The sequence below is a fragment of the Gouania willdenowi genome, chromosome 21 (assembly GCF_900634775.1).
Source record: "Gouania willdenowi chromosome 21, fGouWil2.1, whole genome shotgun sequence".
In the NCBI taxonomy this organism is placed as follows: domain Eukaryota; kingdom Metazoa; phylum Chordata; class Actinopteri; order Blenniiformes; family Gobiesocidae; genus Gouania; species Gouania willdenowi.
This window is the reverse complement of record NC_041064.1, coordinates 32,552,474-32,576,891: the sequence shown is the minus strand read 5'-3', so window position 1 is coordinate 32,576,891 and position 24,418 is coordinate 32,552,474. Positions and strand designations below refer to the sequence as shown.

The 24,418-nt window shown below is 34.2% G+C and overlaps 2 protein-coding genes across 3 annotated transcripts; both read right to left on the bottom strand.

Annotated features, from left to right (window-relative positions):
* Window positions 1–2,030: 2,030 nt before the first annotated feature.
* On the bottom strand, window positions 2,031–13,485 carry LOC114454669 (transcription factor 7-like 1). 2 transcript variants are annotated; one of them, XM_028435293.1, is made up of 8 exons: window positions 13,299–13,485; window positions 12,118–12,184; window positions 11,713–12,009; window positions 11,554–11,612; window positions 11,367–11,456; window positions 2,806–2,965; window positions 2,603–2,710; window positions 2,031–2,495 (listed from the first exon to the last, which is right to left on the bottom strand). In XM_028435293.1, exons 2-8 carry the CDS (start codon window positions 12,145–12,147, stop codon window positions 2,448–2,450), a joined length of 792 nt encoding a protein of 263 aa, XP_028291094.1. In that variant the 5' UTR covers window positions 12,148–12,184; window positions 13,299–13,485; the 3' UTR covers window positions 2,031–2,447. The 2 variants fall into 2 exon arrangements, with proteins under 2 accessions (XP_028291094.1, XP_028291095.1); XM_028435294.1 differs by lacking the exons at window positions 2,031–2,495; window positions 2,603–2,710; window positions 2,806–2,965 and adding exons at window positions 10,360–10,779; window positions 10,888–10,995; window positions 11,089–11,248.
* A 4,812-nt stretch (window positions 13,486–18,297) lies between these two features.
* Window positions 18,298–21,263, bottom strand: LOC114454667 (transcription factor 7-like). Its single transcript, XM_028435291.1, has 8 exons — window positions 21,075–21,263; window positions 19,890–19,956; window positions 19,486–19,782; window positions 19,327–19,385; window positions 19,140–19,229; window positions 18,862–19,021; window positions 18,659–18,766; window positions 18,298–18,550 (listed from the first exon to the last, which is right to left on the bottom strand). Exons 2-8 carry the CDS (start codon window positions 19,917–19,919, stop codon window positions 18,503–18,505), a joined length of 792 nt encoding a protein of 263 aa, XP_028291092.1. The 5' UTR covers window positions 19,920–19,956; window positions 21,075–21,263; the 3' UTR covers window positions 18,298–18,502.
* Window positions 21,264–24,418: the final 3,155 nt, after the last annotated feature.

Sequence of the window (24,418 nt, the reverse complement as noted above, 5' to 3'; positions counted from 1 at the left end):
ATTTTTTCATTTTAACATATTTAACCTGCCAAATTCCACCTTTGAAAATACATATATGAAAAAAATAAACATTTTAGGGTATTTCCTGGGTTAGGGTTAGTGTTAGGGTTTAAATAAAAGGGTTAGCGGGGGTAGCTTAAAATAAAACAGAGCTTTAAGTCACGTGGTGCAGTCTATTCATAGATTTCTGTATGAATAGCCACGGCCTACATTAAACACAAAAGGCCTCTGACAAAAAGACATATAAGAATAAAAATAAAAGAAATAATTATTTTCTGGGATTTTGTTAGTACTCGTTGGTTTTTTGGATTTTTCATTGGTTTCTTATCTCGCAAATTCTCTGTGGTCAAGACTCGAAAGCACTCGTAGTAAGATAAGAGAAAACCTCACAGCCTTTTAAATGATTGTCCAATGCATTAAACACAAGTTTTAAAATTAAGAAACAAAAACAACACATTATATCGTCTAACTTGCATTATTAATTTATTTTTTAATGATTGATCCCTTTTGAATTTGTGATTTTAAAAAATCCCATTGATTCCTGAACCAGTCAAGGCTATAAAATCCCTGGGGTTCTTGAATGTATTTGAATATATTTGAATATATTTATATACACACCAGGGTTTTTCAATCTTGGGGTCGTGACCCAATGTGGTGTCGCCTGAAGCGTTTAGTAATAATAATTATTGTTTTTATTTATCTATTTTGCACAATTTAAAAAACAATACATAACATCAGAGAAATACACATGCAGTGCAAGAAGAAGCTGAAAGAGCTTAAAAATGAATTATTCTTTTTCAAATTAAAACACCACACACAATCTCAAACAATTGTAAAGTTTTGTTTTATGTTTAATATTGTAATGATTTAATGTAAAGTTGAAATTCATTTAAGAGAAACATTTTAAGGGTCTTGAAAAAATTGGCGCTGTGAATAAAAATTTGGCTCAGATTAGTAAGACATTTACCATTAAGTTTAAATCCATACGTAAACATATCAATAGACCCTGGGACTAAGCTGAAAGAGCTTAAATATTTATTATTGTTCTTCAAATTGAAACACCACAAACAATCTCAAACAACTATTATATTTCACTCTCTCTAATATAAATATAGTTCAAATAAAATGCAGTATAAAAAATAACTGAGCTGACTCATATTAACACTTTGTACACTAATATTTACTACTTTGTATTTGTAACAGAAAAACAAATTTCATCATAAAGCTAGAGAAAAAAAGACTCTGAGGTCACGACCCAGAAAAATTTGGGAACCACTGATATACACACTTTATGTTGATTCTGTTTTTAGGCTATGTTTTATTTTTAATGAATGTATTCATGTATTTCATTCAGGGACTAATGGTTTGTTCTGGAAGTAATAAAATGTATCTGAAGTTACTTGAGAAGTTTTTGTTATGAGGTACTTTTTTACTGTTACTCAAGTACAAGTACTTTTAAAAATGGTAAATGAACTTGATTTATAAAGTGCTTTTATGTTTACACTGAAGTCGTCCCAAAGCACTTTACAATTTCAACTCATTCACCCACCAATGAGACTGAGCTGCCATGGGTCAACCACTGAGAGCAACTTAGGGCTCAGTGTCTTGCCCAACACATAGACTGGGATCAAACCCCCAACCTCTTGATCAGAAGATGACTGATGAAGTAACAGTACTTTTACTTGAGTACCGTTGTTGTTTCCTCTACCCACCACTGGTTATAAAGTATATTTAAGGAAGTGTAGAATACTTTGTAAGTATGCCAAGGTCAGCAGATCACAATGGTTAATAACTACATTTACACAAATACAACAGCAGCTGATATGATCTCCTAGTGCTGTCGCCCACTGCCATTTAAAGTGTCACACACTATGTGGTTTGTGATGGATGTAGTGTTATTAGGTTGAATTGATTACATAAAAAAATGGTAGTTACAATTTTTTATTTCATATTTCATTCACAAAATGTACAATGTGTCACATGATGGTGACAGAAGCTGTTGAATCATCAACTACAAAAAATGACTGTAAGAAGTTTAAGCAAGGGTGGATTTCAGAACGGTTGCAGCTCCCGGACGTATCTCTGAACTCAGACTTCAGCCGTAGTTCCAGTGTCGTAGCAGGACGAACGCGTCTAACACGAGGACACGCCCACTCTCCGAATTTGTTTCCTTTTCTTTGCCTAAAACAAAACACATAAAATTTTAAGTTAGCTGATGAAACAGCAATTTGCATTATCTCTGGATTTATATTACATGTGTGCCTCAGAATAATATATGTGAAGTAGAGCGTGTGCATTTCAGAATTTATAAGTGTGCATAAAATATATATTTGCAAAATCAAGCATGTGCATTTGTGATAAACCCTGCAAGAGTTCATTCATTGTGATATTGTCCTGATTCCATAGACTTCAGCCGTAGTTCCAGTGTCATAGCAGGACGAACGTCTCTAACACGTGGACACGCCCACTCTCCGAGTTAGTCTCCTTTTCTTTGCCTAAAACCAAACACATAAAAGTTAAGTTAGCTGATGAAACACTTTCACAGTCACTGTTCCATCACCTTTAAGGTTGCTGTGGCAACATGTCTGCAGGGTAGACTTACATAGTTCTTTCTGTTGGTCCAGTCGGGGTTCTGCTCGTGGTGGAGCAAAGCACAACGTTTGGCCTCAGTATTATACTGATCTTTGTCCTCCGCTGGCAATGACTTCCACTGTTGATGGAAAACAAGAAAAGTGTCACTAACACACACTGAAGACTAAAGAGTTTAAAGATCACAGATCATTCATGGAGGAAAAACAAACTCACCCGTTCACCGAGGAATTTGTTGACGACAGCGCTCGTCCTCACGCCCAGATCTTCCTCCGCAGACTTCCTGTGCTCTTTGAGAAACAGCATGAAGGCATTGGGGGGCTTTTTTATGTACGGCCCCTCTTCCACCTTCTCCGCCTTACGCTTGTTCACCTTTCTGAAGGAGCAAAACACAAATACACAGTATAAGAACACATGTTAACAGTGAGCAGAGCATGATCCAGAGTCAGTCACAAGAAAGACATGTACGATGAAAACAACTTCAGGACACTCACTTTAAGACTGGAGCCTTCACTGGGGGGGGCTGGGACTGCTGGGACTTCTGGGGGTTCTGGTTGCACGATTGAAACAACATCATTCTCATTCCTACAAAGATTAAAACACAAACACACTGGATCAGAAATCATGTCACATGTGAAGTAACGTCTGCGTTTGAACACGTCTGTTTGTTTGCTTTACTTACTGTCCTCCAAAAGTGGGAAGTGGATTCATCCCTGCAGTGAACACTGGAAGTCCATTATCCTGGAGACACAAAAACATGTGAATGTTAGAGTTCCCATCATAGCATCAATACAAAGATCTACAGAAATACATTAAGAACTGTGTTAAACAGAGATCTTACTGTCATAGCAGACACAGCCGGGGGGATGAAGGTTTGGAGCTCAATATATTGTTGGGCCTGCATGTGCACAACATTAGGAATGGGGTTGATGGTTGTAGGGCAAGGATTTTGTGGGTGGCAGTACTCTGCAATAGACAAGACATCAACGGTTGTCAGGTCTTCATAGGTTGGAGCCCCGTCCTGGTCGTCAGCGAACGTTGTTTGGTCCTGAAGCAGTTGGGCAATGTACTGGCCATTTATTTGTTGGGCCCCGTACCCGTCATCATAATCCTCAGGCCAGTATGAAAAAGTATCATCCTAAAGAGCAAAATGACATCCATATTTAAAGAACCATCAACAACACATCAACATTATTAAGTAGAGAATTCTACAGAAGAACAGGAAGGGGCGTGTCCAGGTTCTTACCGGCTGAACGTGCTGTTCTGAGGCCCACATCTCACTGATCAATAGGCCACAAAATATTCTCCAGACTCTGAGGGAGGAAAGAGGTTCAGTGAGTAGATCAGTGACATGTATTAGTAACAAAGGTTAAAGTAATGTAAGCATTAAGATCAGTGATATTTACAAGCACTTTACATGAGTCATGCAGAGCGCCACAATAATAATCTACAGAATTATCTCATCAAGGATTAGAAGAAAGAGTAAGAGTTTATAAATTATACTTCTGTATTCAATGTCTTATGTTCAAATGTTTTGGTATTTTTTCCCCCATTTTCATTATTTTTTTTGCATATTCAAAAATAAACAAGTCAATTAAATTCTCCCCATATAAAGTTTAGCTTACCCTTCCTTAGGGAGGACTGGTGATGGTCACAATAAAGCAATATAATAAATGTATTTGTTAATATATTTTGCAAGAATAAAACATGCATAAATGTTCCAAAAAGATTGCACTACAAGTAATGTTAACCTTTTACAACATATACAGACAAAACATAAATAAATGCTTAATTTGTGCAGTGATTATTGTATATCACTCTATGGATGTTCAGCACTGCTTTCTTTTAAGGAATTTATTTATTTATCATTTATCTACTCATTTATTTTCTATTTTTAGTATCTATGGACAGCACAATGACATTGGTCAAAGCAGATGCATTTTTTAAATATTATTTTCATGTAATAAGTTGCAACACTTGTCCACAGGAGGCTTTTGAATAAGAAAAATAATTATTGGATGTATTCTAGCCTACTGGTCTGGTTGTTTCCACAACCTCCACACAGACATTTATTAATTATGCATAAAGCATTATTAAACAGAGGGTTTTGTGCAGTAATGTGTGATTTAATGCTAAGTTTTATTAAGTTTTTGAAACTTTGGACATGCATAATCTGTGAATAAAATCATAATGTAATACGATGGAAAAAAAAAAGCCATTTAAACTTAAATAACAGAAAATTAATCTACATGAAGAAAATAATCAATGTAGGAAATAAAGTATGTATCAATGTAAATAAATGAAGAAAATATTCAAACAATACAAACAGCTTCCATGGTTGGTAACGACATTTCACTCAGTCAGTGACTGACTGAACGTCATTGGCTGTTAAAACGAACCAAAACCAAATCATATCATGGTCTTACTTTTCTGGTTTCCTGTTTTTAAAAGTCCTTTTCTGGTCCTGGTCAGAAGTTTAAAGTAAACTTTTCGCTCCTGTCTCTGGTCAAAGATGCTCACAGCTCTGCTCTCACCGTCTGTCGCTGCTCACTAAGAACGTTGAAGGTCAGTAGGTGACTTTAACTGACGCATCCACCTCGTTTCTATGGCTACGCCACGTTACGTACACACTTAGAAAACTTTTCAAGATACACGCTCTATTTTTGTTTTTATTTGTGAGCATAAATAAGGACAATCTAGACGTTTTATATGACAAATAAAAATACAAATATTTACGTAGGCCAGTGTTTTTCTATGGAGGACCAAACATTTTAAATAAATGAATAAAAGAATAAAAACACAAACAAAAATTATTAATGATTAAATGAATAAAAGTTTAAACATAAAATTAAAATAAATGATATTTGGATATTTTTTTATTTCCACTTTTATTTATCAATCTATTTTTTTTAATTTTTTAACACAATTTTTAAATTTTTACATTTATTTATTTATTTATTTATTCATTGATGTATTCATATTTAAACTGTTGTATTTTTTATTTATTCATTTTAAATTAAGCGGGTTTGGTATTCATCATTTTTCAATTTTGGGGTCGGGACCCCAGGTGGGGTCACCTGGAGTTTTGAAGGGGTCCCCTGAAATGTCTCGTAATTGATTTAAAAAAAAATAAATAAATAAATAAACAAATGAATTGAAAAAAAAAATTCAGACTAAACTTTAGGTTGTTGTTTGTTTTATTGAGATATGAATGAAAACACAAACTTCTCCTCCCAGTGTCCCATAAACAGGTTGGAATAATTAGGTGCAAAACATGCTCCCATAGCTGTACCTTTCTGTAGTTTATAGAATTGATTCTGAAAGAGAAACACATTGTTAAAGTCCATTCTGTGAGTTGCAGGATGAATACAGCAGGGGCGTCTGTCCTGGTTGAGTCTTTTCCAAGTAATGTGAGAGAGCTTCAATATTTGTCTAAAAGGATTCAATATCCATAGTCACAAAAAGTGCTGAACCTATATTTCTAATTTATTTCATTTTATTGAGTACATGTGCACTGTCTTGTATGAAAGAGGGCAGCTCTAACACAAATAATTTAATGTGAAAGTCAACACATTTTGATGCTGGTTCTGTGATAGATTCATTCACATTTATCATAGGTCTTCCAGGGGCTTTTCTAGGTCCTTATGGACTTTTGGAAACATGTAGAAAGAAGGAATTCTGGGATTTTCACACAGAAAAAAGTGATGATGATGATGATGATGGTGCATGCATTTATTGTCATTGTACACATGTACCATGAGATTAAAACAAGCCAACTCCAGTAATAGTGCAAGAAATAAAATAAACAAATAAACAATGTAACATAGGACATAAATAAATAGTACAGGAAAGGAGGTAAAGTGAACAATATGTACATTTGGTATTTAAATAAATAAATAAAAATAAATAAACAACTACATTGCTATATACAGTGTCTGGTGTATAGCACATTGTCTATATATGCGGTTCAATGATATTACACATCACTGTTTTTGTTTTTGTAAAGTGGCTGAGCAGAGTCTGTGGGTATGAATATGAGATCAGCGCATATGAGAATTCAGAGTGGTTATTGCTTTTGGAAAAAAGCTGTTTTTGAGTCTGTTTGTTCTGGCCTTAATGCACCTGTAGCGCTTCCCTGAGGGCAACAGGTCAAACAGGTCAAAGCCAGGGTGGCAGCAGTCTTTGGTGATGGTTTTAGCTCTGTTGAGACAGCGGGAGGTGTAAATGTCCATCAGGGAGGGTTAGGGTTAAAAGTCAGAGGTAAGACAGTGTTTGAAGATCCATGACAATTTATTCATCCATCATAGTCAAACAAGCTAGCAGAGCGACCATGCTAATGTTAGCAGTGAGTGCTAAACAGAAACAGATAAAATACTAGCTTAACAAAAACATTGATTGTATGGCAACAGTGGTCTATTAATTTATTACATTGTAGTTTAACGTAATTTTAAGAGAACTATGTATTATTATGTACAGTACATGTAAGGAGTGACATCACAGTTTGTGTTTTATACAGGGGGCCTTATGTATTTAATATATATATATATGTATAAATGACTTAACATGATTTATAGATAGGTAAACATATTACAGATGCATAAATTATTAGGAAGAAAGCTAATACTTCTAATTTAGCCGAGACCTTTTTACTTTAGATAAAACTGTATTGTATATGTAAACTTGTGTTTTATTACTATTCTGTGTCAATCTACTTCATAAATAATATATAACTTTCATCTACTTTTATCTGCTTTGTGCTACATCTTAAATTTGTACAGCTTCATCTCTATTTATAAATATCTAAATATTTATCACTTTCTAATCACAACATACATATCCTATGACTTGGTTTGATTGATAGACGAGCTCGTGGGTTCACATTCTTTTCCCCCTTCAGATTCACTGAGGAAATGTAACAATGTCATCGAAAAAACCACTAGATTAAACTAGTAAGGCTGAACTAAAGGATGGATAGATGGGGCTTTTTTTAGCTTGTGTTGTTAAAGCTGCTTTATAAAGCACCACCAGAAAATGACACTATTTTTACTAAATAGTTTATTTGTGCAATACCTCTGCGAACTGCAATTGTTTAAGTTGATGTGTGTTCATTACTGCAATTTCAGTATATATATATATATATATTTACCACTTACCACTATCTATTTATTTTTTATTTGTATCTTGTTTTTGTACAATGCCTTTTTCTAATAACATTAATAATTTGTATTTTGAATGTGTTACTAAGATGTTTAAATTGGCTTTTATTTACTTGTTTGTGTTCTTTCATGTGTATGTGAAACCCTTTTATCAAAATGAAATAAAATGTCAAAAAAGTATTTTTGCTCATGTTTTCTCCTCATGTAAAGCGTCTTTGTGGATATGGTGAAGACCACTATGTAAGTGTTAGAAATGATTCTGACAATAATAATATAACAATGATGTAAATATCAATTACTTGGTTTAAAAAAACGGCATATAAGGGGGCGCCAAAAGAAAATCTCGCCTAGGGCGCCAGAGAGGCTTGGGACTGACCCTGGGACTATTGATACGGAAACGTACGTTTTCCGTACATTCTCTACATAGGCGTAATGTGCCTATGTGTGTGAACGCTGAGCCAGGATGGCCGAGTGATCTAAGGATAGTGGAAGGATTCTTCCTTCCACTAACGTGGGTTTGAATTCCAGCTTTTGTCATATATACAGTATTTTTTCATTTTAACATATTTAACCTGCCAAATTCCACCTTTGAAAATACATATATGAAAAAAATAAACATTTTAGGGTATTTCCTGGGTTAGGGTTAGTGTTAGGGTTTAAATAAAAGGGTTAGCGGGGTAGCTTAAAATAAAACAGAACTTTAAGTCACGTGGTGCAGTCTATTCATAGACTTCTGTATGAATAGCCACGGCCTACATTAAACACAAAGGGCCTCTGACAAAAAGACATATAAGAATAAAAATAAAAGAAATAATTATTTTCTGGGATTTTGTTAGTACTCGTTGGTTTTTGGGATTTTTCATTGGTTTCTTATCTCGCAAATTCTCTGTGGTCAAGACTCGAAAGCACTCGTAGTAAGATAAGAGAAAACCTCACAGCCTTTTAAATGATTGTCCAATGCATTAAACACAAGTTTTAAAATTAAGAAACAAAAACAACACATTATATCGTCTAACTTGCATTATTAATTTATTTTTTAATGATTGATCCCTTTTGAATTTGTGATTTTAAAAAATCCCATTAATTCCTGAACCCAGTCAAGGCTATAAAATCCCTGGGGTTCTTGAATGTATTTGAATATATTTGAATATATTTATATACACACCAGAGTTTTTCAATCTTGGGGTCGTGACCCAATGTGGGGTCGCCTGAAGCGTTTAGTAATAATAATTTTGTTTTTATTTATCTATTTTGCACAATTTAAAAAACAATACATAACATCAGAGAAATAGACATGCAGTGTAAGAAGAAGCTGAAAGAGCTTAAAAATGAATTATTCTTTTTCAAATTAAAACACCACACACAATCTCAAACAATTGTAAAATGTTTTGTTTTATGTTTAATATTGTAATGATTTAATGTAAAGTTGAAATTCATTTAAGAGAAACATTTTAAGGGTCTTGAAAAAATTGGCGCTATGAATAAAAATTTGTCTCAGATTAGTAAGACATTTACCATTAAGTTTAAATCCATACGGAAACATATCAATAGACCCTGGGACTAAGCTGAAAGAGCTTAAATATTTATTATTGTTTTTCAAATTGAAACACCACAAACAATCTCAAACAACTATTATATTTCACTCACTCTAATATAAATATAGTTCAAATAAAATGCAGTATAAAAAATAACTGAGCTGACTCATATTATCACTTTGTACACTAATATTTACTACTTTGTATTTGTAACAGAAAAACAAATTTCATCATAAAGCTAGAGAAAAAAAGTCACGACCCAGAAAAATTTGGGAACCACTGATATACACACTTTATGTTGATTCTGTTTTTAGGCTATGTTTGTTTTTTAATGAATGTATTCATGTATTTCATTCAGGGACTAATGGTTTGTTCTGGAAGTAATAAAATGTATCTAAAGTTACTTGAGAAGTTTTTGTTATGAGGTACTCTTTTACTCTTACTCAAGTACAAGTACTTTTAAAAATGGTAAATGAACTTGATTTATAAAGTGCTTTTATGTTTACACTGAAGTCGTCCCAAAGCACTTTACAATTTCAACTCATTCACCCACCAATGAGACTGAGCTGCCATGGGTCAACCACTGAGAGCAACTTAGGGCTCAGTGTCTTGCCCAACACATAGACTGGGATCAAACCCCCAACCTCTTGATCAGAAGATGACTGATGAAGTAACAGTACTTTTACTTGAGTACCGTTGTTGTTTCCTCTACCCACCACTGGTTATAAAGTATATTTAAGGAAGTGTAGAATACTTTGTAAGTATGCCAAGGTCAGCAGATCACAATGGTTAATAACTACATTTACACAAATACAACAGCAGCTGATATGATCTCCTAGTGCTGTCGCCCACTGCCATTTAAAGTGTCACACACTATGTGGTTTGTGATGGATGTAGTGTTATTAGGTTGAATTGATTACATAAAAAAATGGTAGTTACAATTTTTTATTTCATATTTCATTCACAAAATGTACAATGTGTCACATGATGGTGACAGAAGCTGTTGAATCATCAGCTACAAAAAATGACTGTAAGAAGTTTAAGCAAGGGTGGATTTCAGAACGGTTGCAGCTCCCGGACGTATCTCTGAACTCAGACTTCAGCCGTAGTTCCAGTGTCGTAGCAGGACGAACGCGTCTAACACGAGGACACGCCCACTCTCCGAATTTGTTTACTTTTCTTTGCCTAAAACAAAACACATAAAACTTTAAGTTAGCTGATGAAACAGCAATTTGCATTATCTCTGGATTTATATTACATGTGTGCCTCAGAATAATATATGTGAAGTAGAGCGTGTGCATTTCAGAATTTATAAGTGTGCATAAAATATATATTTGCAAAATCAAGCATGTGCATTTGTGATAAACCCTGCATGAGTTCATTCATTGTGATATTGTCCTGATTCCATAGACTTCAGCCGTAGTTCCAGTGTCGTAGCAGGCCGAACGTCTCTAACACGTGGACACGCCCACTCTCCGAGTTAGTCTCCTTTTCTTTGCCTAAAACCAAACACATAAAAGTTTAAGTTAGCTGATGAAACACTTTCACAGTCACTGTTTCATCACCTTTAAGGTTGCTGTGGCAACATGTCTGCAGGGTAGACTTACATAGTTCTTTCTGTTGGTCCAGTCGGGGTTCTGCTCGTGGTGGAGCAAAGCACAACGTTTGGCCTCAGTATTATACTGATCTTTGTCCTCCGCTGGCAATGACTTCCACTGTTGATGGAAAACAAGAAAAGTGTCACTAACACACACTGAAGACTAGAGTTTAAAGATCACAGATCATTCATGGAGGAAAAACAAACTCACCCGTTCACCGAGGAATTTGTTGACGACAGCGCTCGTCCTCACGCCCAGATCTTCCTCCGCAGACTTCCTGTGCTCTTTGAGAAACAGCATGAAGGCATTGGGGGGCTTTTTTATGTACGGCCCCTCTTCCACCTTCTCTGCCTTACGCTTGTTCACCTTTCTGAAGGAGCAAAACACAAATACACAGTATAAGAGCACATGTTAACAGTGAGCAGAGCATGATCCAGAGTCAGTCACAAGAAAGACATGTACGATGAAAACAACTTCAGGAAACTCACTTTAAGACTGGAGCCTTCACTGGGGGTGCTGGGACTGCTGGGACTGCTGGGGGTTCTGGTTGCACGATTGAAACAACGTCATTCTCATTCCTACAAAGATTAAAACACAAACACACTGGATCAGAAATCATGTCACGTGTGAAGTAACGTCTGCGTTTGAACACGTCTGTTTGTTTGCTTTACTTACTGTCCTCCAAAAGTGGGAAGTGGATTCATCCCTGCAGTGAACACTGGAAGTCCATTATCCTGGAGACACAAAAACATGTGAATGTTAGAGTTCCCATCATAGTATCAATACAAAGATCTACAGAAATACATTAAGAACTGTGTTAAACAGAGATCTTACTGTCATAGCAGACACAGCCGATGGGATGAAGGTTTGGAGCTCAATATATTGTTGGGCCTGCATGTGCACAACATTAGGAATGGGGTTGATGGTTGTAGGGCAAGGATTTTGTGGGTGGCAGTACTCTGCAATAGACAAGACATCAACGGTTGTCAGGTCTTCATAGGTTGGAGCCCCGTCCTGGTCGTCAGCGAACGTTGTTTGGTCCTGAAGCAGTTGGGCAACGTACTGGCCATTTATTTGTTGGGCCCCGTACCCGTCATCATAGTCCTCAGGCCAGTATGAAAAAGTATCATCCTAAAGAGCAAAATGACATCCATATTTAAAGAACCATCAACAACACATCAACATTATTAAGTAGAGAATTCTACAGAAGAACAGGAAGGGGCGTGTCCAGGTTCTTACTGGCTGAACGTGCTGTTCTGAGGCCCACATCTTACTGATCAATAGGCCACAAAATATTCTCCAGACTCTGATGGAGGAAAGAGGTTCAGTGAGTAGATCAGTGACATGTATTAGTAACAAAGGTTAAAGTAATGTAAGCATTAAGATCAGTGATATTTACAAGCACTTTACATGAGTCATGCAGAGCGCCACAATAATAATCTACAGAATTATCTCATCAAGGATTAGAAGAAAGAGTAAGAGTTTATAAATTATACTTCTGTATTCAATGTCTTATGTTCAAATGTTTTGGTATTTTTTCCCCCATTTTCATTATTTTTTTTGCATATTCAAAAATAAACAAGTCAATTAAATTCTCCCCATATAAAGTTTAGCTTACCCTTCCTTAGGGAGGACTGGTGATGGTCACAATAAAGCAATATAATAAATGTATTTGTTAATATATTTTGCAAGAATAAAACATGCATAAATGTTGCAAAAAGATTGCACTACAAGTAATGTTAACCTTTTACAACATATACAGACAAAACATAAATAAATACTTCATTTGTGCAGTGATTATTGTATATCACTCTATGGATGTTCAGCACTGCTTTCCTTTAAGGAATTTATTTATTTATCATTTATCTACTCATTTATTTTCTATTTTTAGTATCTATGGACAGCACAATGACATTGGTCAAAGCAGATGCATTTTTTAAATATTATTTTCATGTAATCAGTTGCAACACTTGTCCACAGGAGGCTTTTGAATAAGAAAAATAATTATTGGATGTATTCTAGCCTACTGGTCTGGTTGTTTCCACAACCTCCACACAGTCATTTATTAATTATGCATAAAGCATTATTAAACACAGGGTTTTGTGCAGTAATGTGTGATTTAATGCTAAGTTTTATTAAGTTTTTGAAACTTTGGACATGCATAATCTGTGAATAAAATCATAATGTAATACGATGAAGAAAAAAAAAGCCATTTAAACTTAAATAACAGAAAATGAATCTACATGAAGAAAATAATCAATGTAGGAAATAAAGTATGTATCAATGTAAATAAATGAAGAAAATATTCAAACAATGCAAACAGCTTCCATGGTTGGTAACGACATTTCACTCAGTCAGTGACTGACTGAACGTCATTGGCTGTTAAAACGAACCAAAACCAAATCATATCATGGTCTTACTTTTCTGGTCTCCTGTTTTTAAAAGTCCTTTTCTGGTCCTGGTCAGAAGTTTAAAGTAAACTTTTCGCTCCTGTCTCTGGTCAAAGATGCTCACAGCTCTGCTCTCACCGTCTGTCGCTGCTCACTAAGAACGTTGAAGGTCAGTAGGTGACTTTAACTGACGCATCCACCTCGTTTCTATGGCTACGCCACGTTACGTACACACTTAGAAAACATTTCAAGATACACGCTCTATTTTTGTTTTTATTTGTGAGCATAAATAAGGACAATCTAGACGTTTTATATGACAAATAAAAATACAAATATTTACGTAGGCCAGTGTTTTTCTATGGAGGACCAAACATTTTAAATAAATGAATAAAAGAATAAAAACACAAACAAAAATTATTAATGATTAAATGAATAAAAGTTTAAACATAAATTAAAATAAATGATATTTGGATATTTTTTTATTTCCACTTTTATTTATCAATCTATTTTTTTTTATTTTTTAACACAATTTTTAAATTTTTACATTTATTTATTTATTTATTGATGTATTCATATTCGTATTCATATTTAAACTGTTGTATTTTTTGCCACCTATATTTATCAAATTTGTTTTTCATTTTGATTTTTCCTTTTTTGATTTTTTACGTTTTTTTATTTATTAATTTTAAATTATCGGGTTTGGTATTTATCATTTATATATCATTTTTGAAAAAAGATTAGAGGTCTTTGGCTGGTTTGGATTCCATAAATTTTAGGGATTTAATGTAAAGTTGAAATTCATTTAAGAGAAAAATTTTAAGGGTCTTAAAAATGTGGCATTATGAATAAATAATTTGGCTAAGATTAGTAAAACATTAACCAATAACTCTAAATCCATACGGAAACGTATCAATAGACCCCGGGCAGGGCCGGCCCGTGGCATAGGCAGTATAGGCAAATGCTAGGGGCGCCGCCAAAATTACATCCATCCATTTCAGACCCTCTTATTCCGGTTTGTCAGGGTTGCGGGGCCTGCCAAAATTAGAAAAGATTTATTTTTTATTTTTTATTTTAATATTAATTAAACATTCAAAACCCTGATATTATTAGCATACTTAACTTGATAGTGTTATTAATAATAAGTTAGTCTAGTTTTAATTTAAAAAAAAAAAAAAGTTTTACTCCCGCCCCCCAAATTGATTGACAGTTTGTCTGAGGCGTGGCCCAGGGCTGGACCTGTTGTTTACTGTTTACTGCTGCATCACGTGACGTCATGTGTAAACAACCAAACTAATGATCTGTGCCCAGGGCAGAAAAAAATGTAAAGAGGAGGAAAATGTGGAAAAGTCAGAGGTAAGACAGTGTTTGAAGATCCATGACAATTTATTCATCCATCATAGTCAAACAAGCTAGCAGAGCGACCATGCTAATGTTAGCAGTGGGTGCTAAACAGAACAGATAAAATACTAGCTTAACAAAAACATTGATTGCATGGCAACAGTGGTCTATTAATTTATTACATTGTAGTTTCACGTAATTTTAAGAGAACTATGTATTATTATGTACAGTACATGTAAGGAGTGACATCACAGTTTGTGTTTTATACAGGGGGCCTTATGTATTTAATATATATATATATATATATATGTATAAATGACTTAACATGATTTATAGATAGGTAAACATATTACAGATGCATAAATTATTAGGAAGAAAGCTAATACTTCTAATTTAGCCGAGACCTTTTTACTTTAGATAAAACTGTATTGTATATGTAAACTTGTGTTTTATTACTATTCTGTGTCAATCTACTTCATAAATAATATATAACTTTCATCTACTTTTATCTGCTTTGTGCTACATCTTATATTTGTACAGCTTCATCTCTATTTATAAATATCTAAATATTTATCACTTTCTAATCACAACATACATATCCTATGACTTGGTTTGATTGATAGACGAGCTAATGGGTTCACATTCTTTTCCCCCTTCAGATTCACTGAGGAAATGTGACAATGTCATCGAAAAAACCACTAGATTAAACTAGTAAGGCTGAACTAAAGGATGGATAGATGGGGCTTTTTTTAGCTTGTGTTGTTAAAGCTGCTTTATAAAGCGCCACCAGAAAATGACACTATTTTTACTAAATAGTTTATTTGTGCAATACCTCTGCGAACTGCAATTGTTTAAGTTGATGTGTGTTCATTACTGCAATTTCAGCACTATATATATATTTACCACTTACCACTATCTATTTATTTTTGTTTGTATCTTGTTTTTATACAATGCCTTTTTCTAATAACATTAATAATTTGTATTTTGAATGTGTTACTAAGATGTTTAAATTGGCTTTTATTTACTTGTTTGTGTTTCTTTCATGTGTATGTGAAACCCTTTTATCAAAATGAAATAAAATGTCAAAAAAGTATTTTGCTCATGTTTCTCCTCATGTAAGCGTCTTTGTGGATATGGTGAAGACCACTATGTAAGTGTTAGAAATGATTCTGACAATAATAATATAACAATGATGTAAATATCAATTACTTGGTTTAAAAAAGCGGCATATAAGGGGGCGCCAAAGAAAATCTCGCCTAGGGCGCCAGAGAGGCTTGGGACTGACCCTGGGACTATTGATACGCAAACGTACGTTTTCCGTACATTCTCTACATAGGCGTAATGTGCCTATGTGTGTGAACGCTGAGCCAGGATGGCCGAGTGATCTAAGGATAGTGGAAGGATTCTTCCTTCCACTAACGTGGGTTTGAATTCCAGCTTTTGTCATATATATTTTTTCATTTTAACATATTTAACCTGCCAAATTCCACCTTTGAAAATACATATATGAAAAAAAATAAACATTTTAGGGTATTTCCTGGGTTAGGGTTAGTGATAGGGTTTAAATAAAGGGTTAGCGGGGGTAGCTTAAAATAAAACAGAGCTTTAAGTCACGTGGTGCAGTCTATTCATAGATTTCTGTATGAATAGCCACGGCCTACATTAAACACAAAAGGCCTCTGACAAAAAGACATATAAGAATAAAAATAAAAGAAATAATTATTTTCTGGGATTTTGTTAGTACTCGTTGGTTTTTGGGATTTTTCATTGGTTTCTTATCTCGCAAATTCTCTGTGGTCAAGACTCGAAAGCACTCGTAGTAAGATAAGAGAAAACCTCACAGCCTTTTAAATGATTGTCCAATGCATTAAACACAAGTTTTAAAATTAAGAAACAAAAACAACACATTATATCGTCTAACTTGCATTATTAATTTATTTTTTAATGATTGATCCCTTTTGAATTTGTGATTTTAAAAAATCCCATTGATTCCTGAACCAGTCAAGGCTATAAAATCCCTGGGGTTCTTGAATGTATTTGAATATATTTGAATATATTTATATACACACCAGGGTTTTTCAATCTTGGGGTCGTGACCCAATGTGGTGTCGCCTGAAGCGTTTAGTAATAATAATTATTGTTTTTATTTATCTATTTTGCACAATTTAAAAAACAATACATAACATCAGAGAAATACACATGCAGTGCAAGAAGAAGCTGAAAGAGCTTAAAAATGAATTATTCTTTTTCAAATTAAAACACCACACACAATCTCAAACAATTGTAAAGTTTTGTTTTATGTTTAATATTGTAATGATTTAATGTAAAGTTGAAATTCATTTAAGAGAAACATTTTAAGGGTCTTGAAAAAATTGGCGCTGTGAATAAAATTTGGCTCAGATTAGTAAGACATTTACCATTAAGTTTAAATCCATACGTAAACATATCAATAGACCCTGGGACTAAGCTGAAAGAGCTTAAATATTTATTATTGTTCTTCAAATTGAAACACCACAAACAATCTCAAACAACTATTATATTTCACTCTCTCTAATATAAATATAGTTCAAATAAAATGCAGTATAAAAAATAACTGAGCTGACTCATATTAACACTTTGTACACTAATATTTACTACTTTGTATTTGTAACAGAAAAACAAATTTCATCATAAAGCTAGAGAAAAAAAGACTCTGAGGTCACGACCCAGAAAAATTTGGGAACCACTGATATACACACTTTATGTTGATTCTGTTTTTAGGCTATGTTTTATTTTTAATGAATGTATTCATGTATTTCATTCAGGGACTAATGGTTTGTTCTGGAAGTAATAAAATGTATCTGAAGTTACTTGAGAAGTTTTTGTTATGAGGTACTTTTTTACTGTTACTCAAGTACAAGTACTTTTAAAAATGGTAAATGAACTTGATTTATAAAGTGCTTTTATGTTTACACTGAAGTCGTCCCAAAGCACTTTACAATTTCAACTCATTCACCCACCAATGAGACTGAGCTGCCATGGGTCAACCACTGAGAGCAACTTAGGGCTCAGTGTCTTGCCCAACACATAGACTGGGATCAAACCCCCAACCTCTTGATCAGAAGATGACTGATGAAGTAACAGTACTTTTACTTGAGTACCGTTGTTGTTTCCTCTACCCACCACTGGTTATAAAGTATATTTAAGGAAGTGTAGAATACTTTGTAAGTATGCCAAGGTCAGCAGATCACAATGGTTAATAACTACATTTACACAAATACAACAGCAGCTGATATGATCTCCTAGTGCTGTCGCCCACTGCCATTTAAAGTGTCACACACTATGTGGTTTGTGATGGATGTAGTGTTATTAGGTTGAATTGATTACATAAAAAAATGGTAGTTACAATTTTTTATTTCATATTTCATTCACAAAATGTACAATGTGTCACATGATGGTGACAGAAGCTGTTGAATCATCAACTACAAAAAATGACTGTAAGAAGTTTAAGCAAGGGTGGATTTCAGAACGGTTGCAGCTCCCGGACGTATCTCTGAACTCAGACTTCAGCCGTAGTTCCAGTGTCGTAGCAGGACGAACGCGTCTAACACGAGGACACGCCCACTCTCCGAATTTGTTTCCTTTTCTTTGCCTAAACAAAACACATAAAATTTTAAGTTAGCTGATGAAACAGCAATTTGCATTATCTCTGGATTTATATTACATGTGTGCCTCAGAATAATATATGTGAAGTAGAGCGTGTGCATTTCAGAATTTATAAGTGTGCATAAAATATATATTTGCAAAATCAAGCATGTGCATTTGTGATAAACCCTGCAAGAGTTCATTCATTGTGATATTGTCCTGATTCCATAGACTTCAGCCGTAGTTCCAGTGTCATAGCAGGACGAACGTCTCTAACACGTGGACACGCCCACTCTCCGAGTTAGTCTCCTTTTCTTTGCCTAAAACCAAACACATAAAAGTTTAAGTTAGCTGATGAAACACTTTCACAGTCACTGTTCCATCACCTTTAAGGTTGCTGTGGCAACATGTCTGCAGGGTAGACTTACATAGTTCTTTCTGTTGGTCCAGTCGGGGTTCTGCTCGAGGTGGAGCAAAGCACAACGTTTGGCCTCAGTATTATACTGATCTTTGTCCTCTGCTGGCAATGACTTCCACTGTTGATGGAAAACAAGAAAAGTGTCACTAACACACACTGAAGACTAAAGAGTTTAAAGATCACAGATCATTCATGGAGGAAAAACAAACTCACCCGTTCACCGAGGAATTTGTTGACGACAGCGCTCGTCCTCACGCCCAGATCTTCCTCCGCAGACTTCCTGTGCTCTTTGAGAAACAGCATGAAGGCATTGGGGGGCTTTTTTATGTACGGCCCCTCTTCCACCTTCTCCGCCTTACGCTTGTTCACCTTTCTGAAGGAACAAAACACAAATACACAGTATAAGAGCACATGTTAACAGTGAGCAGAGCATGATCCAGAGTCAGTCACAAGAAAGACATGTACGATGAAAACAACTTCAGGACACTCACTTTAAGACTGGAGCCTTCACTGGGGGTGCTGGGACTGCTGGGACTTCTGGGGGTTCTGGTTGCACGATTGAAACAACATCATTCTCATTCCTACAAAGATTAAAACACAAACACACTGGATCAGAAATCATGTCACATGTGAAGTAACGTCTGCGTTTGAACACGTCTGTTTGTTTGCTTTACTTACTGTCCTCCAAAAGTGGGAAGTGGATTCATCCCTGCAGTGAACACTGGAAGTCCATTATCCTGGAGACACAAAAACATGTGAATGTTAGAGTTCCCATCATAGTATCAATACAAAGATCTACAGAAATACATTAAGAACTGTGTTAAACAGAGATCTTACTGTCATAGCAGACACAGCCGGGGGGATGAAGGTTTGGAGCTCAATATATTGTTGGGCCTGCATGTGCACATCATTAGGAATGGGGTTGATGGTTGTAGGGTAAGGATTTTGTGGGTGGCAGTACTCTGCAATAGACAAGACATCAACGGTTGTCAGGTCTTCATAGTTTGGAGCCCCGTCCTGGTCGTCAGAGAACGTTGTTTGGTCCTGAAGCAGTTGGGCAATGTACTGGCCATTTATTTGTTGGGCCCCGTACCCGTCATCATAGTCCTCAGGCCAGTATGAAAAAGTATCATCCTAAAGAGCAAAATGACATCCATATTTAAAGAACCATCAACAACACATCAACATTGTTAAGTAGAGAATTCTACAGAAGAACAGGAAGGGCGTGTCCAGGTTCTTACCGGCTGAACGTGCTGTTCTGGGGCCCACATCTCACTGATCAATAGGCCACAAAATATTCTCCAGACTCTGAGGGAGGAAAGAGGTTCAGTGAGTAGATCAGTGACATGTATTAGTAACAAAGGTTAAAGTAATGTAAGCATTAAGATCAGTGATATTTACAAGCACTTTACATGAGTCATGCAGAGCGCCACAATAATAATCTACAGAATTATCTCATCAAGGATTAGAAGAAAGAGTAAGAGTTTATAAATTATACTTCTGTATTCAATGTCTTATGTTCAAATGTTTTGGTATTTTTTCCCCATTTTCATTATTTTTTTTGCATATTCAAAAATAAACAAGTCAATTAAATTCTCCCCATATAAAGTTTAGCTTACCCTTCCTTAGGGAGGACTGGTGATGGTCACAATAAAGCAATATAATAAATGTATTTGTTAATATATTTTGCAAGAATAAAACATGCATAAATGTTGCAAAAAGATTGCACTACAAGTAATGTTAACCTTTTACAACATATACAGACAAAACATAAATAAATACTTCATTTGTGCAGTGAGTATTGTATATCACTCTATGGATGTTCAGCACTGCTTTCCTTTAAGGAATTTATTTATTTATCATTTATCTACTCATTTATTTTCTATTTTTAGTATCTATGGACAGCACAATGACATTGGTCAAAGCAGATGCATTTTTTAAATATTATTTTCATGTAATAAGTTGCAACACTTGTCCACAGGAGGCTTTTGAATAAGAAAAATAATTATTGGATGTATTCTAGCCTACTTGTCTGGTTGTTTCCACAACCTCCACACAGTCATTTATTAATTATGCATAAAGCATTATTAAACAGAGAGTTTTGTGCAGTAATGTGTGATTTAATGCTAAGTTTTATTAAGTTTTTGAAACTTTGGACATGCATAATCTGTGAATAAAATCATAATGTAATACGATGAAAAAAAGAAAAAAAAAGCTATTTAAACTTAAATAACAGAAAATTAATCTACATGAAGAAAATAATCAATGTAGGAAATAAAGTATGTATCAATGTAAATAAATGAAGAAAATATTCAAACAATGCAAACAGCTTCCATGGTTGGTAACGACATTTCACTCAGTCAGTGACTGACTGAACGTCATTGGCTGTTAAAACGAACCAAAACCAAATCATATCATGGTCTTACTTTTCTGGTTTCCTGTTTTTAAAAGTCCTTTTCTGGTCCTGGTCAGAAGTTTAAAGTAAACTTTTCGCTCCTGTCTCTGGTCAAAGATGCTCACAGCTCTGCTCTCACCGTCTGTCGCTGCTCACTAAGAACGTTGAAGGTCAGTAGGTGACTTTAACTGACGCATCCACCTCGTTTCTATGGCTACGCCACGTTACGCACACACTTTTCAAGATACACGCTCTATTTTTGTTTTTATTTGTGAGCATAAATAAGGACAATCTAGACGTTTTATATGACAAATAAAAATACAAACATTTACGTAGGCCAGTGTTTTTCTATGGAGGACCAAACATTTTAAATAAATGAATAAAAGAATAAAAACACAAACAAAAATTATTAATGATTAAATGAATAAAAGTTTAAACATAAAATTAAAATAAATTATATTTGGATATTTTTTTTATTTCCACTTTTATTTATCAATCTATTTTTTTTTTTTTTTAACACAATTTTTAAATTTTTACATTTATTTATTTATTTATTTATTGATGTATTCATATTCGTATTCATATTTAAACTGTTGTATTTTTTGCCACCTATATTTATCAAATTTGTTTTTCATTTTGATTTTTCCTTTTTGATTTTTTACGTTTTTTTATTTATTCATTTAAATTAAGCGGGTTTGGTATTCATCATTTATATATCATTTTTGAATAAAGATTAGAGGTCTTTGGCTGGTTTGGATTCCATAAATTTTAGGGATTTGATGTAAAGTTGAAATTCATTTAAGAGAAACATTTTAAGGGTCTTAAAAGTTTGGCATTATGAATAAATAATTTGGCTAAGATTAGTAAAACATTAACCAATAACTCTAAATCCATACGGAAACGTATATATAGACCCCGGGCAGGGCCGGCCCGTGGCATAGGCAGTATAGGCAAATGCTAGGGGCGCCGCCAAAATTACATCCATCCATTTCAGACCCTCTTATTCCGGTTTGTCAGGGTTGCGGGGCCTGCCAAAATTAGAAAAGATTTATTTATTTATTTATTTTAATATTAATTAAACATTCAAAGCCCTGATAATATTAGCAAACTAAACTTGGTAGTATTATTAATAATTAGTTAGTCTAGTTTTAATGAATATTAAAAAAAAAAAAAAAAAAAAAAAAAAAAAGTTTTACTCCCGCCCCCCAAATCGATTGACAGGTTGTCTGAGGCGTGACGTCAGCTCGGACCGGTTGTTTACTGTTTACTGCTGCAGCAAGTGACGTCATGTGTAAACAACCAAACTAATGATCTGTGCCCAGGGAAGAAAAAATGTAAAGAAGAGGAAAATGTGGAAAAGTCAGAGGTAAGACAGTGTTTGAAGATCCATGACAATTTATTCATCCATCATAGTCAAACAAGCTAGCAGAGCGACCATGCTAATGTTAGCAGTGAGTGCTAAACAGAAACAGATAAAATACTAGCTTAACAAAAACATTGATTGTATGGCAACAGTGGTCTATTAATTTATTACATTGTAGGTTAACGTAATTTTAAGAGAACTATGTATTATTATGTACAGTACATGTAAGGAGTGACATCACAGTTTGTGTTTTATACAGGGGGCCTTATGTATTTAATATATATATATGTATAAATGACTTAACATGATCTATAGATAGGTAAACATATTACAGATGCATAAATTATTAGGAAGAAAGCTAATACTTCTAATTTAGTCGAGACCTTTTTACTTTAAATAAAACTGTATTGTATATGTAAACTTGTGTTTTATTACTATTCTGTGTCAATCTACTTCATAAATAATATATAACTTTTATCTACTTTTATCTGCTTTGTGCTACATCTTAAATTTGTACAGCTTCATCTCTATTTATAAATATCTAAATATTTATCACTTTCTAATCACAACATACATATCCTATGACTTGGTTTGATTGATAGACGAGCTAATGGGTTCACATTCTTTTCCCCCTTCAGATTCACTGAGGAAATGTGACGATGTCATCAAAAAAACCACTAGATTAAACTAGTAAGGCTGAACTAAAGGATGGATAGATGGGGCTTTTTTTAGCTTGTGTTGTTAAAGCTGCTTTATAAAGCGCCACCAGAAAATGACACTATTTTTACTAAATAGTTTATTTGTGCAATACCTCTGCGAACTGCAATTGTTTAAGTTGATGTGTGTTCAATACTGCAATTTCAGTATATATATATATATATATATATATATATATATATATATATTTACCACTTACCACTATCTGTTTATTTTTTATTTGTATCTTGTTTTTGTACAATGCCTTTTTCTAATAACATTGATAATTTGTATTTTGAATGTGTTACTAAGATGTTTAAATTGGCTTTTATTTACTTGTTTGTGTTCTTTCATGTGTATGTGAAACCCTTTTATCAAAATGAAATAAAATGTCAAAAAAGTATTTTTGCTCATGTTTTCTCCTCATGTAAAGCGTCTTTGTGGATATGGTGAAGACCACTATGTAAGTGTTAGAAATGATTCTGACAATAATAACATAACAATGATGTAAATATCAATTACTTGGTTTAAAAAAACGGCATATAAGGGGGCGCCAAAAGAAAATCTCGCCTAGGGTGAACTTTAAGTCACGTGGTGCAGTCTATTCATAGACTTCTGTATGAATAGCCACGGCCTACATTAAACACAAAGGGCCTCCGACAAAAAGACATATAAGAATAAAAATAAAAGAAATAATTATTTTCTGGGATTTTGTTAGTACTCATTGGTTTTTGGGATTTTCCATTGGTTTCTTATCTCGCAAATTCTCTGTGGTCAAGACTCGAAAGCACTCGTAGTAAGATAAGAGAAAACCTCACAGCCTTTTAAATAATTGTCCAATGCATTTAACACAAGTTTTAAAATTAATAAACAAAAACAACACATTATAACATCTAACTTGCATTATTAATTTATTTTTTAATGATTGATCCCTTTTGAATTTGTGATTTTAAAAAATTCCATTGATTCCTGAACCCAGTCAAGGCTATAAAATCCCTGGGGTTCTTGAATGTATTTGAATATATTTGAACATATTTATATACACACCAGCGTTTTTCAATCTTGGGGTCGTGACCCAATGTGGGGTCGCCTGAAGCGTTTAGTAATAATAATTATTGTTTTTATTTATCTATTTTGCACAATTTAAAAAACAATACATATCATCAGAGAAATAGACATGCAGTGTAAGAAGAAGCTGAAAGAGCTTAAAAATGAATTATTCTTTTTCAAATTAAAACACCACACACAATCTCAAACAATTGTAAAGTTTTGTTTTATGTTTAATATTGTAATGATTTAATGTAAAGTTGAAATTC

Coding starts and splice junctions, on each gene's coding strand:
- LOC114454669 (XM_028435293.1), bottom strand. CDS start 12,147: ATGTGGGCCTCAGAACAGCACGTTCAGCCA. Junction 2,711..2,805: donor ACAAATTCCTCGGTGAACGG/GTGAGTTTGTTT, acceptor TTCCATCAACAG/TGGAAGTCATTGCCAGCGGA. Junction 2,496..2,602: donor GGACCAACAGAAAGAACTAT/GTAAGTCTACCC, acceptor GTTTGGTTTTAG/GCAAAGAAAAGGAGACTAAC.
- LOC114454667 (XM_028435291.1), bottom strand. CDS start 19,919: ATGTGGGCCCCAGAACAGCACGTTCAGCCG. Junction 19,230..19,326: donor CTTCCCACTTTTGGAGGACA/GTAAGTAAAGCA, acceptor TAATCTTTGTAG/GAATGAGAATGATGTTGTTT. Junction 18,767..18,861: donor ACAAATTCCTCGGTGAACGG/GTGAGTTTGTTT, acceptor TTCCATCAACAG/TGGAAGTCATTGCCAGCAGA.